General features: G+C 37.1%; 1 protein-coding gene across 14 annotated transcripts in view; it reads left to right on the forward strand.

Moving 5' to 3' along the window:
• CEP44 (centrosomal protein 44) overlaps positions 1-16,806 on the forward strand; it is a 58,941-nt gene that overhangs the window by 22,886 nt on the left and 19,249 nt on the right. For 8 of the 14 annotated variants that reach the window (XR_011970099.1, XR_011970098.1, XR_011970102.1 and 5 more), the window contains 3 exons: positions 3,636-3,764; positions 13,109-13,252; positions 16,280-16,489. Coding sequence is in view for 6 of the 14 variants with exons in the window: in XM_072622592.1 (XP_072478693.1) it covers positions 3,636-3,764; positions 13,109-13,252; positions 16,280-16,489 (483 nt within the window). In the remaining 8 variants the exon portion in view is untranslated. Of the gene's footprint in view, positions 1-3,635; positions 3,765-13,108; positions 13,253-16,277; positions 16,490-16,806 lie in introns of all 14 variants that reach the window. The other 6 variants (XR_011970104.1, XR_011970103.1, XM_072622595.1 and 3 more) reach the window with 3 other exon arrangements.

The following is a 16,806-nucleotide window of genomic DNA, read 5'->3' on the forward strand; positions in this document are numbered from 1 at the left end:
ATCACTGATGTATACCATAGAATTGAACTGAATTAAGTCTGCAAGGCACTGTGATAGATGCTGGAGTGGTGAGGGAGGAGGGGTATATCAAGACAAAATTGAAGTAGTCCTTGTTCTCAGAAAAATTCTATTATCCTGAAAGAACTACAGCATCTGATAGAATCCAAGAAGCATTTATTCAGTGCCCAGTATGTATGAGGGACTTTGTTAGGTGCTGCAAATACAAAGACAAAAGAAAAACTTAACTAAAGAAGCATACATCTTCCCTGTGGTGGACAGAAAGACATGTAAAGTATACTTAGATAGGTATAAACATAATCATTGGAGGAAAATGAAAGCACTGATGATGGGAGTTGGGGCATGTCAGAAAAGACAGCCACTAGAAGTTCCACAAATGGGCTAAATCTTTAGGGAAACTAGGGCTTCTAAAAGAAAGTAAAGCACAAGAGCATTCTGAGCATGAGGAGCAACTTGGGGAAAATGTGGAGATGGGAGATGAAATGCCAAATTTGAGTAATAGCAGGTAGACCCTTTTGTCTGCAGTATGGTGAGAGTTGTGTGAAATAAATCTAGGAAGGCAGACTAAAGCTAAGGAATTTGTGGTGTATCATATTTGATAATAGGGAGCAACTAATGATGACATTGGTTATCCGGAAGACCATCTCCACTCTAGTTCAATTCATCCCTCACATAGTTGTAAGCAATTAAAAAAAAAAATTGGTCTCTGTCATCTACTCACCTCCCTCCACTCAATAAACTATTGGATCTCTCTTACTTCTGAGACTGAATACAAACTACTTTGTTATTTAAGACTCTGCCACCTCATCCCCTTACATCTCCCCAGTTCTGTCCATACCTGCTTACTTACTCTTTCTCACATGTGAAGCCCCCAATTCTGCAGAGTCTCTGTGCTTTTTCACTGATTGGCCCAAATATTTGGAAGACGTAGCCCTCCTACCCTTCCTGGCTTCCTTTAAGACTTAGATCTAGTGCTGCCTTCTGCAAGGGGTCTTTCCTGTGCCACCTTCCCCCCCAACAGCTGTCAGTGTGTATCTCTAAAGTTACTTTGTATCTACTTCATATAAATATATATGTATATATTTATATATATTGCATATACCTATATGTGTACTTGTGTTACCTGGTGAAAGTATTAATTCCTTGAGGACGGGGACTATTTTTTTTCTTGATATATTCCTAGTGCTTAGCTTAATGCCTAGCACATAATAATAAGCATTTTAAAAATGCTGATTAATTCCTTGATTAAATTTTGAGGTTCAAGGTGTGTTATGGGGTCGTCTCAAAAGAATTCACAGACTTGGACCATCTCCAACCCAAGCAAAGGCATTTATTGATAATTATACCTCTCAGAAAGTGGGCTAAGTTCTGAGCAAAAGATGCCATTACATCATCATGGAATATATGGATATTAAAATGTAGGAGGGGCTTATTGATATGGGAGGGGTCCTAACCTTGGTGGAATTGCACATGCTGTTACCCAGAATGCATACAGAAAAGCCCTGTGAGGGAGGCAGTAATTTATGATAATGATAATATAATAAGCTTCTCTATATCTTAAGTTCACCTTCGGACAGTTCTTTGCTATTACTGAGCAGGTGTCCACTTAGGCTAATTTAGTGGTCAGATATCCTGGTCCATGTCCTGTTAGGGCTGCTTTCTGATTGGCTGGCCATTGTGGTCCTGTCTGAACCTAAATGGATGATGTGGTTGACAACATGAGCACAGTTGCTGTTCTACTGAGGCAGTAAGGCATATGAGGAAGTTTGATATTGGAGGTGCAGGTAATGGCTAGATTGGGATTGGGGGCGGTGGCTAGATACCATCAGGAAGCTTTAGTGGTTTCTTGAGGCTTCTAGAATTACGTACACACTCCTCTGACCTTTAAAGCTCTTTACAATTTGATTCCAGTCTGTTGATCAACATGTTACATATTCTCTTTACTCATTCTACAATTAACCCATTGTGACTTTACTGTTCTTACACAAGAACCTCTATGTCACATTTATATACCTTTGAAATGCTCAAAGAAAATTGTCTTTAGCTGCTGTGCCTTACTATGGTGAAGTTCTGGGAGCCCTGGGGATTTCAGTGATCCCTCTCTCCCTTCCCCAGACCTATCCCTAGGTCCTGCTTTTAGCCTTTTCCCAATAGCCATAATTGAGGGGAGTGATTTGTAGGAAATAGAATTTTGGTCTGTGAAATCACTGGTTACCAACCACTGCCCACAGATGGGCACATAAGCTCCCAGAGACTTGGAAATAGTGATATGCTTAGGTCACAAGCTCTGCCTCTACCCTACCCTTCACTCCACAACTATCATCCAGGGGAGCAAACTTTATGAAAAAGGGACACACCATTCTCTTCTATCCTCTGCCACCAATTATTTACCAATTGCCCCCAGTGGGGAAGATGAGACATGGCATGTGCCACACTACCACTACCACTTCAGTAACTACCTCTTATCATACCACCTGTGGAAACAGAACCCAAAGTCTTGGACCCTCAGGAATTGCAGTGCCCTACTGCTCTAGTCTGACACCTGGAGCCATCATCTAGGAGAGCAGCCCTTGTATTAAAGAGGCATGCTTACCGACTCTTCCTACTAATTCCCCATATCCTAGAAACAGCTGTGCCCTCTAGACTGACTACCAAATCGTCAGCATTGTCCAGACAAGCAACTCTTGTGGGGATGCAGTTAGTCAGCCTTTTCTGCAGGTGCTGTACCTGCTTTCCCTCATTCACAATCTCAGCAACTGAAGACTTGGAAAGAAACTTTCCCAATACCTTCCTCCTGGCAAATGGTCCAGCATCAGAAATAGATGTGGTTTTTTTAACAGAAGTGACAAAGATATATTATTGTGTGATTTGTTGCTGCACTCAAAGTCTGGAGCCTATCCCTCTGACTTACCGCTGAAACTTCTAATGTGTATTATCTTCCTCTTTTAGAAAAAAAACTCCTTGAGAAGAGGGACTGCCTTGTTTTTCTAATTATATGCACAATGCTTTGCACATAGTAAGAGTTTTATAATTTTTTTTTAATTCATGAATTAGAATCCCTAGTTTATTTCAACTTAAAGCTGGGTGTGGTGTTGCATATTGGTAGGATGAGTTTGGTGGATCTCTTGAGCTTGAGTTCCATGGGCTAAGCTGAATTATGGGCTAAATCTGTACTAAGTTCAGTATTCAGATGGAGAATGCCCTGTAGTGGGTAGCCACCAACTTGCCTGAGGAGGCACAAATTAGCCCAGTTAAAAAACAGAGCAAGTCAGTGTGCTTGTGCCTATAGAGGTGAATCAGCACTATGATTAATACCTGTACTTCAGCCAAGGTAAGATGACTAGATGCAGTTTAAAAGAAAAAAAAAGATCCACTATCCTCCTACTGGAGACTTTTCCTTGATTTTACTCAATTCTTTACCCATTCCCTGTGAAATTATTTTGTATTTACTTTGCACATGTCATTTCCCCTAATAAAATGTAAGATCCTTCTGGGAATAAAATATTTCTCTCTTGTCTTTGTATTCCTAGTGCAGTGTCTGGTACAGAATAACAGTTTAATAAATGCTTGTTGATAAGTTAGTATTTCATTTGTGTTTTATTTTTTTCTTAATATAGAAAAAACCAGTTGTGGAACGTCACCCAAATAGTGAAAATTTTTCTCACCTACTCTTTTCTGAAACTGAAGGTAATGAAAATTTTGATGAACCTGGAAGAGATGTTATTGAAGTCACATGCAAATCACAAGTAAGTATTTTTATACCTTTACATTAATTAGCGGTATCTGATTATGTAATTAAATGGAAAGCTTTGTTCAGCTTCCAAAGTATGTTTTTATTCTCTTATCTTGTCTGATTAATTTCTTGCTATTTATGTTGATCTTTACCTTGCCTTGTGAAGTCAAGTATAACTCTTAATCTGCATATTAGTATATTATTATTTCTTTGCACCTTAGACTCAGTAACTGTTAATTGAATTAATGAAATATATTAGATAAGGATAATATTTAATTGGGATTGATGATATGAAGTATATTTGTAGTTAAATTGTAACAGTTACACTTGTGTGAACCAAAAAGATCTATAATTTTAATAGAATTTCATTCCTTTGAAGCCTTCTAATTATGATTTTGGTATATGAGTACAGTTTACATTCATTCATCAAACATTTTTTAAGTACCTACTGTATTTTAGGCACCAGACAAAAAACAAAAACACCTTGAAGGGTCTCTGCCTTCAAAGAGCTTTCACTGAGAGAAAAACAGGTTGTGTGATGAATATATAAATACAAAATATACACAAAATAATTTCTAGAGCAAAACACTTGACAGTTGTGGGGAGATCAGGATAGGCTTTCAGTGGGAGGTGGCACCTCACTACACCTTGAAGAAAGCTAGAGATTCCCAGAGGTCTAAGTGAGAAAAGGGTGCTTTCTAGGATTTGAGGGGGATGAGAGGGAGCCTACACAAAGGTACTAAGAATGGGAAGCAGGATGTTGTATAAAAAAAAACAACTAATAGACCCATTTGGTTAGAGAGTGAAGGAGGCATATGTGCAGTATGCTTTGAAAGGTAGGCTGGAGCTAGGTTTTAAAAGGCTTTAAACAGCAAAGAGAGAAGTTTATATTTCACCCAAAATTTGTTAGCACCCACTTTAATGATATTACGGGGGTAGAGGGGAGTAATAGCTCAGAGGATTAGCCCTCCTGTAGAAACGGGTGTTTGAACAGAGTCCTAAAGGAATTCAAGAGTCAGAGGTAAGATGGGGGACACTGCACACATGTGCACACATGCCAAGACAGGAAATGGAGTATCATATATGAGATTAAACAGCAAAAACAGTCTGGCCTAGACAGTATTGTATGTAAAGGACTATAAAGCTAAATGGAGGTGTTTATATTTGATCTTTGAGGTAATAGGAAGCCTTTAGAGTTTATTGAGTAGGGAAATGAGACATGGTCAGGCATGTATTTTAGGAAAATCACTTTGTCAGTTGTGTAATGAATTGGAGAGGGGAAATAAGGCAAGATGACAAATTAAAAGGTTGTTACGGAATCCAGGAGCTAGAGTTGGTGAGGGCCTGAACTTACTATGTACAGTGAAGCTAGCAGAACCAAAAGAACCCTGTACACAGTAACAGCAATATTGCATGATGATTGACTGTGATTTAGCTATTCTGATCAATGTAATGATCCAAGAAAATTCCAAAGGACTTATGAAGAAAAATGTTATCCATCTCCAGAGAACTGAATTGAAGCATAATTTTTTCACTTTATTTTTCTTACTTTAAAAAAAATGCAACATGGTAATATGGAAATACAATTTTGCATACTTTCACATGTATAAATGCTGTCACATTTCTTGTCTTCTCAATAGGTAAGCAAGGGGTGGAAAGGATGGAAAGAACTCAGGAACTCAGATATCTTAAAAAGTGAATACTAAAGATAAATAATAAATTAGGAAAAAACTATTGGGCATGTTTGAAAAAATCAAAAAGTAGATCACAAACTGGAAACAAGTCATAAGTGGCAAATGGTAGTGAAACAAGGAATTCAAGATTACTGTGTAACAGAATATTTAACTGCTTAACAAAGAGAGAAGGGAAGGAGTAAAAGAATTGCCTGGATGTGATAAGGACTCTCTTGAGATTAGATGATAGAAATCTGTAGTAGATTTGGTTTATATGATTTCCCCCAGTTTGTTGACCAGCACATGAGTAGGAGAATAAGAAAGATAGTTGAAGTAGTCCAGGATTCAGCATTGGTAAACTGGAGGCAAAAGATTTGAGACTGTGCAGAGTTGAACTGGTTTATTATAGAATTTAGGTCAGGAAGTGGGTATTGTGAGGTTAGAGCAGGGGTGAGGACCTGGCAGAATATCTAAGGATGATATCTAAGGAGAGATTGAGATGTCCTTTGAGAAAAAAGAATTGGTTTGGGAGATGAGGCAGGAGAGCATCTTCAGAAGATAAGTAACAGGATTTTGTCAGCTCCGTGTAGAATGAATGGGAGAAAGGAGAAGCTAGATCCAGGGAGAATGATTAGAAATCTTTTTCAGTGGTGCAGGCAACAGATAATGAGAACCTCAGGTAGGTTGGTATTGTGTGAATAAAGAGAAGAAAGCTGATGTGAGAAATGTGATGGATGTGAAAAGTCAAGAAATCTTGACAACTTGGAGGCTGAGGTAGAAGGAAGTATTAAGTATGACTCAGAGGTTGCAAACCTGAGTAGCTGGAAGAATTGTGCTGACCTCAAAAGAAATATGGAAGCTAGGAAGAGGAGAGGAGGATTTTTTATTTTTTTATTTTTTTATTTCTTAATGTTTAACAATCACTGCCATACAATTGAGATTTTATCCCCCCCACACCTACCCCCCACCACCCCCCTCCCTCCCCACGACTGCATACAATTCTGTATAGGTTCTACATATACTTTCCTATTGAGTATATTTTCACTATAGTCATGCTATGTAGTCAGACTAAAATAAATGAAAGAAATCATATAACAAATCAAAACATGATACACAAAAACATACACATACACAAACATTATCTGCTACATTTTGCGAATGACTTCCATATTTCTTTCTCTGAGTGTGGAAGGCATTTTGCCTTGAGAACCACCATTGGGATTTTTTTTTTTTTTAAGAAGTTCTTGCGTTATTACGAAATTCCAAGTCTACCAGAAAAAACTCTCACACACTGTGGTCGTTGCTGTGCACAAAGTTCTCCTGGTTCTGCTCCTTTCACTCAGCATCAGGTCATATAAGTCCTTCCAGGCCTCTCTGAAGTCTTCTTGTTCATCATTTCTTATAGCACAATAGTACTCCATTACATTCATATACCATAATTTATTCAGCCATTCCCCAATTGATGGACATCCCCTTGACTTCCAGTTTTTGGCAACTACAAAAAGTGCTGCTATAAATATTTTTGTACATGTGGGACCCTTTCCCATTTTTATGCTCTCTTGGGGATACAGTCCTAGTAGCAATATTGCTGGGTCAAAGGGTATGCACATTTTTGTAGCCCTTTGGGCATAGTTCCAAATTGTTCTCCAGAATGGTTGGATGTGCTCGCAGCTCCACCAACAATGAATTAGTGTTCCAACTCTCCCACATCCTCTCCAGCATTTATCATTTTCTTGTTCTGTCATGTTTGACAATCTTATAGGTGTGATGTGGTACCTCAGAGTTGTTTTGATTTGCATCTCTCTAATCAATAGTGATTTAGAGCATTTTTTCATATGATTATAGACAGCTTTAATTTCTTCCTCTGAAAATTGCCTGTTCATATCCTTTGACCATTTATCAATTGGGGAATGACTTGTATGATTATACATTTGAGTCAGTTCTCTATATATTCTAGAAATGAGGCCTTTATCCCCAAGCTTAGCTGTAAAAATTCTTTCCCAATTTACTACATCCCTCTGGATTTTGGTTGCATTGGGTTTGGTTGTGCAAAAACTTCTCAGTTTAATGTAATCAAAGTTATCCATTTTGCATTTCATAATGCTTTCTATCTCTCCTTTAGTAAAAAATTCTTCCCTTCTCCATAGATCTGATAAATACACTATTCCTTGCTTCTCCAGTTTATTCATGGTATCAATCTTTATACCTAAATCATGTACCCATTTGGACTTTATTCTTGTGTACGGTGTCAGGTATGGGTCTGTGCCTAATTTCTGCCACACTGTTATCCAGTTTTCCCAGCAATTTTTGTCAAACAGTGAGTTCTTATCCCAGAAGCTGGGGTCCTTGGGTTTATCAAACAGAAGGTTGCTATATTCCTTGCCTACTGCGTCTTGAGTGCCAAGTCTATTCCACTTGTCTACCTCTCTGTTTCTTAGTCAATACCAAGTGGTTTTGATGAGGAGAGGAGGATTTTGACAAGCAGATGATTATTTCTGTTTTAGACATGGTGAGTTAGAGATGCATATGGAACATTCAGTTCAAAGTGTACACTTGGTAGTTGGTAATATGTAGAACTGGAGTTCTAGAAGTGCTGATGCTGAATGTGTGTAGACATTAGAGTCATCTACTATAATGAATACTCCATAAATTCTTTTTTTTTTCATCTTGTCAGCTCAGTTGAATTCTACTATCGTCTTTGTGCAGATGACTTCCATATCCATATATTCAGATACAGTTTCTCTCCTGAATTCCAGTTCCACATTACCATTGTATAGGAGTTACACTAGCAGTGGAAAAAAGTTTCACTAGTACCTCATTTATCTGAAATTATTGGGAACTTTCAAGTGAATTTTCCAGATATCTGAAACTGATTGAAACACAAAAACTATAAACAATTTTGATGGAGATTTGTTTTTCACATTCCTCAGATTTCTTAAAGAGAACACAACATATTTTAATCTCTTCTTGATTTTTCTAGGTCATCGATACAATCAGTGATAAACATAGACTAACAAAAGTTTTTTTTTAATATATAGTTTATTTTTCAGTTCTTAACATTCACTTCCACAAGAATTTTAATTCAAAATTTTCTCCTCATTACTCCCTATCCCCCACCCAGGATAGCATGCACCTCATCCACCCCTTCCTCCAATCTATCCCCCCTTCTATTACCTACCCTTCTTCCATCCCCCTTCCCCTCTATTTTCCTGTAGGACAAAATAGATTTCTATACTCCATTGCTTGTATAGCTTAATTTCCAGTTGCATTTTAAAACAGTTTTTAACATTCATTATTAAAACTTTGAGTTCCATATTCTCTCCCTCCCTCTCCACGCACCCTCATTTGAGAAAACAAGCAATTTATTATAGGTCATACATGTGTAACAATGCAAAGCACTTCCATAATTGTTATGTTGTAAAAGACTAACCATATTTCCCTCTGTCCTGTCCTGCCTTTCATTTATTCCATTCGCTCCCTTAACAATAGTGTTTGCTTCCGATTGTCCCTTTCCCCAATTTGCTGTCACTTCTGTTATCTTCCTTCTCCTATCCCCTTCCCGCTTGCCTTCCTGCAGGGTAAAATAGATTTCCATATCCAATTGAATGTGTGTTATTCCCTCCTTAAGCCAAATCCCATGAGAGTAAGGCTTAGTTATTTTCTTTCTTTTCCCCCCTCTTCCCCTCCATTGTAAAAGCTCTTTCTTCCCTCTTTTATGTGAGATGATTTGCTACGTTCTACCTATCCCTTTCTCTTACTCCTAGTACATTCTGTTCAACAGTAAATTTATTTTTCTTAGGTATTCTCCCTTCATATTCAGCTCACCCTGTGCCCTCTGTCTATAGTGTGTGTGCATGTGTTTGTGTATACATACACACACACACACACACACACACACACACACACACCCATGTACATATACATACCTACACATATATAGTGTGCATATACATACCCATATATACCTACACATATATATATTCCCTCTGACTACCTTAATACTGAAAAAAGTTCTCATGAATTACAAATAATGTCTTTCCATATAGGAAAGTAAAACAGTACAACTTTAAGGAGTTCTTAAAGCTTCTCATTCCTGTTTACTTTTTCATATTTCTCTTGATTCTTGTATTTGAAAGTCAAATTTTCTATTCAGCTCTGGTCTTTTCAACAAGAATGCTTGGATGTCCTCTATTTCATTGAAACTCCATTTTTTCCCCTGAAGTATTATACTCAATTTCGCTGGGTAAATGATTCTTGGTTTTAATCCTACCTCTTTTGACCTCTGAAATATCATATTCTAAGCCCTTCAGTCCCTTAGTATAGAAGCTGCTAAATCATGTGTTATCTTGATTGTATTTCCACCATACTTGAATTGTTTCTTTCTGGCTGCTTGTAATATTTTTTCCTTGAACTGGAAACTCTGGAATTTGGCTACAATATTCCTAGGAGTTTTCCTTTTAGGATCTCTTTTAGGATGTGATTGGTGAATTCTTTCCATTTTTATTTTACCCTCTGATTCTAGAATATCAGAGCAGTTTTCCTTGATAATTTCTTGGAAGATAATGTCTAGGCTCTTTTTTGATCATGGTTTTGATTAGGACCAATAATTTTTAAATTGTCTCTCCTGGATCTCTTTTCCATGTCAGTTGTTTTTCCAGTGAGATATTTCACATTGTCTTCTATTTTTTCATTCTTTGGTTTTGTTTTGTAATTTCTTGGTTTCTCATAAAGTCATTAGCTTCCATCTACTCTGTTCTAATTTTTAAAGGACTGTTTTCTTCAGTGAGCTTTTGAACCTCCTTTTCCATTTGGCCCATTTTGCTTTTGAAAACATTCCTCCTTGGCTTTTTGGACCTCTTTTTGCCATTTGAATTAGTCCATTTTTAAAAGTGTTATTTTCTTCAGCATTTTTTTGGGTCTCCTTTAGCAAACTGTTGACTTGCTTCTCATGATTTTCTTGCATCTCTCTCATTTCTCAGTTTTTCTTCCACTGCTCTTACTTGATTTCCAGAATCTTTTCTGAGCTCTTCCATGGCCTGAGACCACTGCATATTTATTTTTGGAGGTTTTGGATGTAGAAGCCTTGACTTTTATGTCTTCCTCTGATAGTATGCTTTGTTGTTCTTCATCTGAAAGGATGGAAAAAAAATACCTGTTCACCAAGAAAGTAACCTTCTATAGTCTTATTTTTTTTCCCTTTTTTGGGCATTTTCTCAGGCAGTTACTTGACTTTTGAGTCCTTTGTCAAGTGGAGGGTATACTCTAGGGGACCTGTAAGTTCTCAGTTCCTCCAAGCTCCACCAGCCAGTGCATCTCCTCACCCCAGGACCACCACTCAGAACTGAGACCCTGATCAGCTGCTCAGTTACCCCAGGGTCTTTAGACCAAGGGCTCCTAAAGTAGCTGCTGCTGCTGTGGTTGCTGCCGCTGCCCTGGGGTCAGGGCTGAGGCCGGACCACACTCCCCTCTTAGCCAGGCGAAAGAGCTTTCTTACTGACCTTTGAAGCTATCTTTGGCATTTGTGGATTGAGAAATCTGGGAACCACTGCTGCTGCCCAAGGTTCTGTACCCTGGAGCCTGCTTCAGTCCTGCTGCGAGGCCAAGGCTGGGAGACCTCCTCTCTGAGCCTGGTGCGATCGATATTCCCCATTGGCCTCACAGGCTGTCTTGGGCTAGAAATCTCTTTCACTCTGTCATTTTGTGGTTTCTGCTGCTCTAGAGTTTGTTGTTTAGGGTCATTTTTTACAGGTATTTTATGGGCTATGGAGGGAGAGTTAGAGTCGATCTGCCTTCTACTCACCCATCTTGGCTTCGTCCCCCCAAAAGCTTATATGTTTTAAACATAGGAAATCATGCTTTGCTAACTGTGTCTGTTTGGAGGGTGGCTTGCTGGAGGTTTGGTCTAAGTATAGGTTGGAGGTAGGTTATCACTGAAGTAAAATTTAAACTCTGAAATGAAGGAAAAAAGAGGAATTGTTTCTATGTAGAAATAGTTCCTGAGTTTTAAACAATTCAATCATAAATAAATGTTATGCCAGAAGTCTTAAGGTGGGGAGTGTGTGTGTGTGTGTGTGTACTCACGTATACACCATTTACTGTTGGTGTGTGTGTGTGTGTGTGTGTACTCACGTATACACCATTTACTGTTGGGTATGCAAAGAAGATGCTACTAATCTGGTTTGAGTTATTTTTTCCAGATATTTTGTTTTTATATCATCTTCTTTCCAAATGCCATCCCTTGTAACAAGGAATTTAATTAAAAGAAAAACAGGTCAGATAACACTAAGTGTAAAGAATATATCTACTTTTAATTCTCTACTTTTGTGAAGAAGGGAGGGAGATCCTCTTTTCTTATCTCCATTACCAAGCTTGTTATTGAGTCATTTAGCTGTCTTTGACTCTTCATGGCCCTGTATGGGTTTTTTTTTTGGCAAAGATACTGGATTGGTTTGCCATTTCCTTCTCCAGTGGATTAAAGCAAACAGAAATTAATGGTTTGTCCACGGTCATTTAAGCTAGTAAATGTCTGAGACTGAATTTGAACTCAGGTCTTCCTGAGTCCAAACCCAGTGTTCTATTCACTGAGCCTCTTAGCTGCTTCTGTATCAAGCTTGGTCCTTTTGCGTAATGTGGCCACTATTTTTTTTTTTTAATGTTTTTGACTCATTCTTAACTTGTACTTAATTCTAGATTTTGTATTATTGATATAAGGCACAGGGACTGAATATCTTGGCTTGACTACCTGTTATAACCCTGTGGCAGTGAATTGCCCAAATGCTGAACTATCCAGGTTATCGTACCTTAACAGTTCATGGTGGTGCCTTTATGAACTGCAGTATTATGACATGCTGCTCTCCCAGGGAACTCAGGTTTTCAGGCTGAGGTAGCTATTTGTCCTCCACATTTTTTTCGAGTTGGCCTGTTATCCTGGCTGCTCTCTGCACCTATCACTACTTCTAATCTCCATTAATACTCCTGCTGTTGCTGCTGCCTCATTGCGACTTCTACTTTCTGCCACCTGCCACCGTCTTCTTTCTCTCTACTTTTTTTTTTACCTTTTTTGTGCCTTATTGATTCACGCATACTTCTCAGCCCACCTTTGATAAATATTACCAAACCAAGTACTCCTTTCCTTTCTGTTTACTAAACCTTTACTGATCAGAAACGTGTCAGGTATAACTTCAAAAAATAAGACACACTAGTTAATTTTAAAGATTTTTACTGAAGCCTCCTGGTATTGTTTTTGTATCCTAATTATTTCCTAGTACTTCTTTGCCCTCATTGAATTTTAGCTTGTAACAAAGATAAACAGTTAAGCAAAATCTACTTAGTATGGAACCATGTCTGACAGCATTTGGTGCAGCATTCCCCATCTCTTGTTCACCCCCACTTTTCTTGTGGAAGGATGTGTTTCATCTGTTTTCCAGAATGAAGATTGTTCTTTGCAGTTGATCTGATTTCAGCTGCCTTTTGATGCTGAAGGCATTTTTGGTTTGTTTTTGCTTTTTAAAATCATTATAATTGTTACATATGTTGTTTTCTTGGTTTTGCTCCTAGATGGTTTTCCTGAATGTTTGCTAGATAGCAAATGGAAATAAAGTCAAATACTCTTTTAAAAGAACTTCAGTCTTGAGTATTATATTCTAAAACCTAACAGGTTTTTTTTTTTTAATAATTATTTCAGGACACAGAACTTTATGCTAAGATTGAAGATCTACGGAATATGCTTGCTGAATGCCAAGAAAAACTTAAAAAACAGATATTGATAGAGGATAAGTTACGTTATTTGGAAGGACAACTGAAAGGAAAAGTGATTATGCAGGAACTGGTCTGGAATAATCTTTTTAATTTAAAAACATTGCTATCTTTCATTTTTATATCACTTTAATTTAGAAATTACTTTACAATTTACAAAATCACTTTAGTTATTCCTCTCCCCAACAAGCTATCTCTTGTAATGAAGAAAATACACACACACACACACACACACACACACACACACACACATACACACACACACACACACACACACACACACACACACACACACACACACAACACGCGAGAACTAACCCAACAGCAGCCAAGGCTGACAGTTAAAAAGTGTTCAGTGCCTCATATAGCTCCATTTCTGCATAGAATGGAGGGTGGTGTGTTTTCTTATCTTTAATCTAGAGTTTATGACCTGATTTGGTCATAAGTACACAATATTCAGTTTCTCTTTTTTAATGTTCTTTCTATTTATATTTCTTGGTTCTGTGTAACTTTACTCTGTATCATTCATGAAGTCTTCCTATCTTCTATGGATTTGTAGTATTCATAGTTTCTCATGGTATCTTAATATTCCTTTACATTCGTGTACTTTAATCTGTTTAGCCATTCCCTAGTCAACAGGCAGCTACTTTGCTTTTACTTCTTTGCTACCACAGAAGGTGCTGCTGTCAACAATGTGCTACATGTAAGGCTTTATGCTCAATGCGTGTTTTGATAACTTTTTTTTTTATCATCACCAAACTGCTTTCTAGAATGGTTGGCTCTTCTTACTTTACCCTATATCAGTTCATGTAGAGCTTTCTGTGTTCTTCTGTTTATCATATTTGTCCTTTTTTTTTCAAGCACAGTTATATTCCATTATATTCATATACAGCATTTCATTTAGCCATTTCCCACCAGATGGACTTCTGCTTTGTTTCCTTCCAGTTCTATGCTATCATAAAAACTATTACTATACATACTTTGGTGTATATGGGGACTTTCTTCTATCAGTGGCCTCCTAAGACATAAGCCTAGTAATGGGATTTCTGGGTCAAAAGGGTGATATTTTTAATCACTATTTGCATAATTCCAAATTGCTTTTCAGAATGGTTGTCCTGTATTCCCACAAACCCTCCAAAATTTACTGTTGTCATTTTTTGTAAGGCGTTTAGCATAAATGAGTGTTGTAATTTATAAAATTTTCCTCTATCTATTATGTGATCCTATGGTTTGTGGTATTTTAGTTTTTTGATATGATTATGTTAATTGATTAACAGTGAACCATTTTTGTATCCCTAATATAACTTTAACTTGGTCATACTGAATAATTTTAGGGATATATTGCTATAGATTTTTTCCCTAGGGTTTTATTTAAAACTTTAAAATCATTCTTTAGTGTTACCGATCTCTAATTTTCTTTGCTTTATCTTTCCCTGATTTAGGTATCTGGACTATATTTGTTTTAGGAAAGGAGTTTGGTGTAGTGTGTTTTCTTTTTCAGTATTTTAGAACTATTTATGTAGAATAGATATTAAGGAGAATATATAGAATCAGAAAGGAAGAAGTCAACTGAGAAATTATCTATCAAATATCTTTGGTATAAGGGTATGAAGGTCAAAAGCTGTTCCCCCAAAAATACATGGTCTAAGGACATGAGCAGTTTTCCCAAAGTAAAGATTGTATGCAATTAATATCCATATGAAAGAATGCTACAGATCACCAGTAATAAGAGAAATGTGCATCAAAACAGCTTGAAAGCTTCATCTTATACCTAGCAAAGGGTAGAGGTGACAAAAGATAGGAATGGCCAGTTTTAGAGGGGTACAGAAAAATGGGCACACTAATATACTGTTGGTAGAGTTGTGAATGGGTCCAGCCGTCATGCAAAGAAATTTGGACTTAGGCAAAAAAAGAAAGATGAAAATGTCCATACTCTGAGCTAGAGAGTGTGCTACTTTCAAGGCATATACTTCAAATGTGGGGTGGGGTCAGGAATTTAAAAAAAATATATATATTAAAAATTAAAATATTTACTTAAAAATATCTATAGCAGTACTCTGTCTTGGCAAAGAACTCAAAGTAGATACCCTTCAGTTGGAAAAGGGCTAAATAAATTGTAGCATATGAATGCATTGGAATATTACTCTATAGTAAGAAACAGTGACTGATAAATACAAAGAAACATGGGAAGAATTATATGCAAAATGAAGTAAGAAAAAACAATAAAACCACAGTGACTTCAGTGACCACAACAATGTGATATGGAAAGAAATCAGTCACTGAAAATTTGAAACTGAATGCTGTGAAAGTGTGTCAGCCAAGGTTGTCTCCTCTCTTCCTTCTTTGCGTAGACAGGAGACTTAGAGTGTGAAATACTTCAGATAATATCATACTTTTTCACAGTATTGGTTTTTCTGAAGTGTTTTCCTTGTATAAATTGTGGTCCTTGCTAAGGGTAGAGATCAAGGATACTTTAGGAAATGTAGGTGAGATTAAAACGAGATGACACTAGAAGGCCACCATATCAGCAAATGCAATATTCTGAACCCATTATTCTTCTGATACACACACCACATAATGTCAGGAGAGGTGTTCTGCAGAGCCAAGATTTGTTTGGCTGAGTTCAGCTGCTCCTTTTGACATTATTTTTGTTTATGTTAATCTAGCCTTTGTGTAGGGGCAGCTAGGTAGCTCAGTGGATAGCTCTGAGTTTGGAATCAGGAAGACCTAAGTTCAAATGTGACCTCAGAGGCTTGCTAGCTGTGTGACCCTGGGCAAGTTACGTAACTCTTTTTTGCCTCAGTTTCTTCATCTGTGAGAAAGGAAATGGCAAACCACTCTAGTATCTTTGCCAGGAAAACCCCAAATGGGGTCACGAAGAGTTGGACATTACTGAAAAATGACTGAACAAAAAGTCTTTGTATGTTGTTCTCTTGATTTTGCTGCTAGGTGCTTTTACTGAAGACTGGATAGATGCTGAGGTCTTTTACTATAAACGCTGAATAATCTGTTGAAAATAGGAAAAAGTTAACCATCCTTTTAAAAGAACTTTCTTCATGGGTATTGAATTGTAAAACCTATTTTTTTTTTATTATTTCAGGACTCTGATGTTAATTCGGAAATTGCAGAAATACGGAACATTCTTGCTGAATGCCAAGAAAAACTTAAAAAACAGACATTGATGGAGGATAAGTTACGTTATTTGGAAGAACAGCTGAAAGGAAAAGTTATTATAGATGAAATGGTCTGGAATAATCTTTTAAGTCGTGTCACGCTCCTTGAAACAGAAATGCTCCTACACTTTAAAAAGGTATTTTACATTCCTTTACATATCCTTGAGATATGTTGAATTATATTCACCTTTATGAAATTATATATGTAGTAAAAATAAAAATTTTAATAACCTTGATTACAAAGTAACTTTTTTCTTTATTAAATAACCAGTATTAACTGCCAGTTAAATAGTTCTTTACAATTTGCATTGGACTGTACCTACATTATTTTGAGACTTTGTAATAGTCTGTGAAGTAAATATTGCATGTATGTATCCCCATTTTATAGGTTTGGAAAGTAAGCCTCATGTTAAATGATTTGCTTACAGTTATATACCTAGTTGGTGTTTGAAAC

Source organism: Notamacropus eugenii, chromosome 7, assembly GCF_028372415.1.
Source record: "Notamacropus eugenii isolate mMacEug1 chromosome 7, mMacEug1.pri_v2, whole genome shotgun sequence".
NCBI lineage: Eukaryota > Metazoa > Chordata > Mammalia > Diprotodontia > Macropodidae > Notamacropus > Notamacropus eugenii.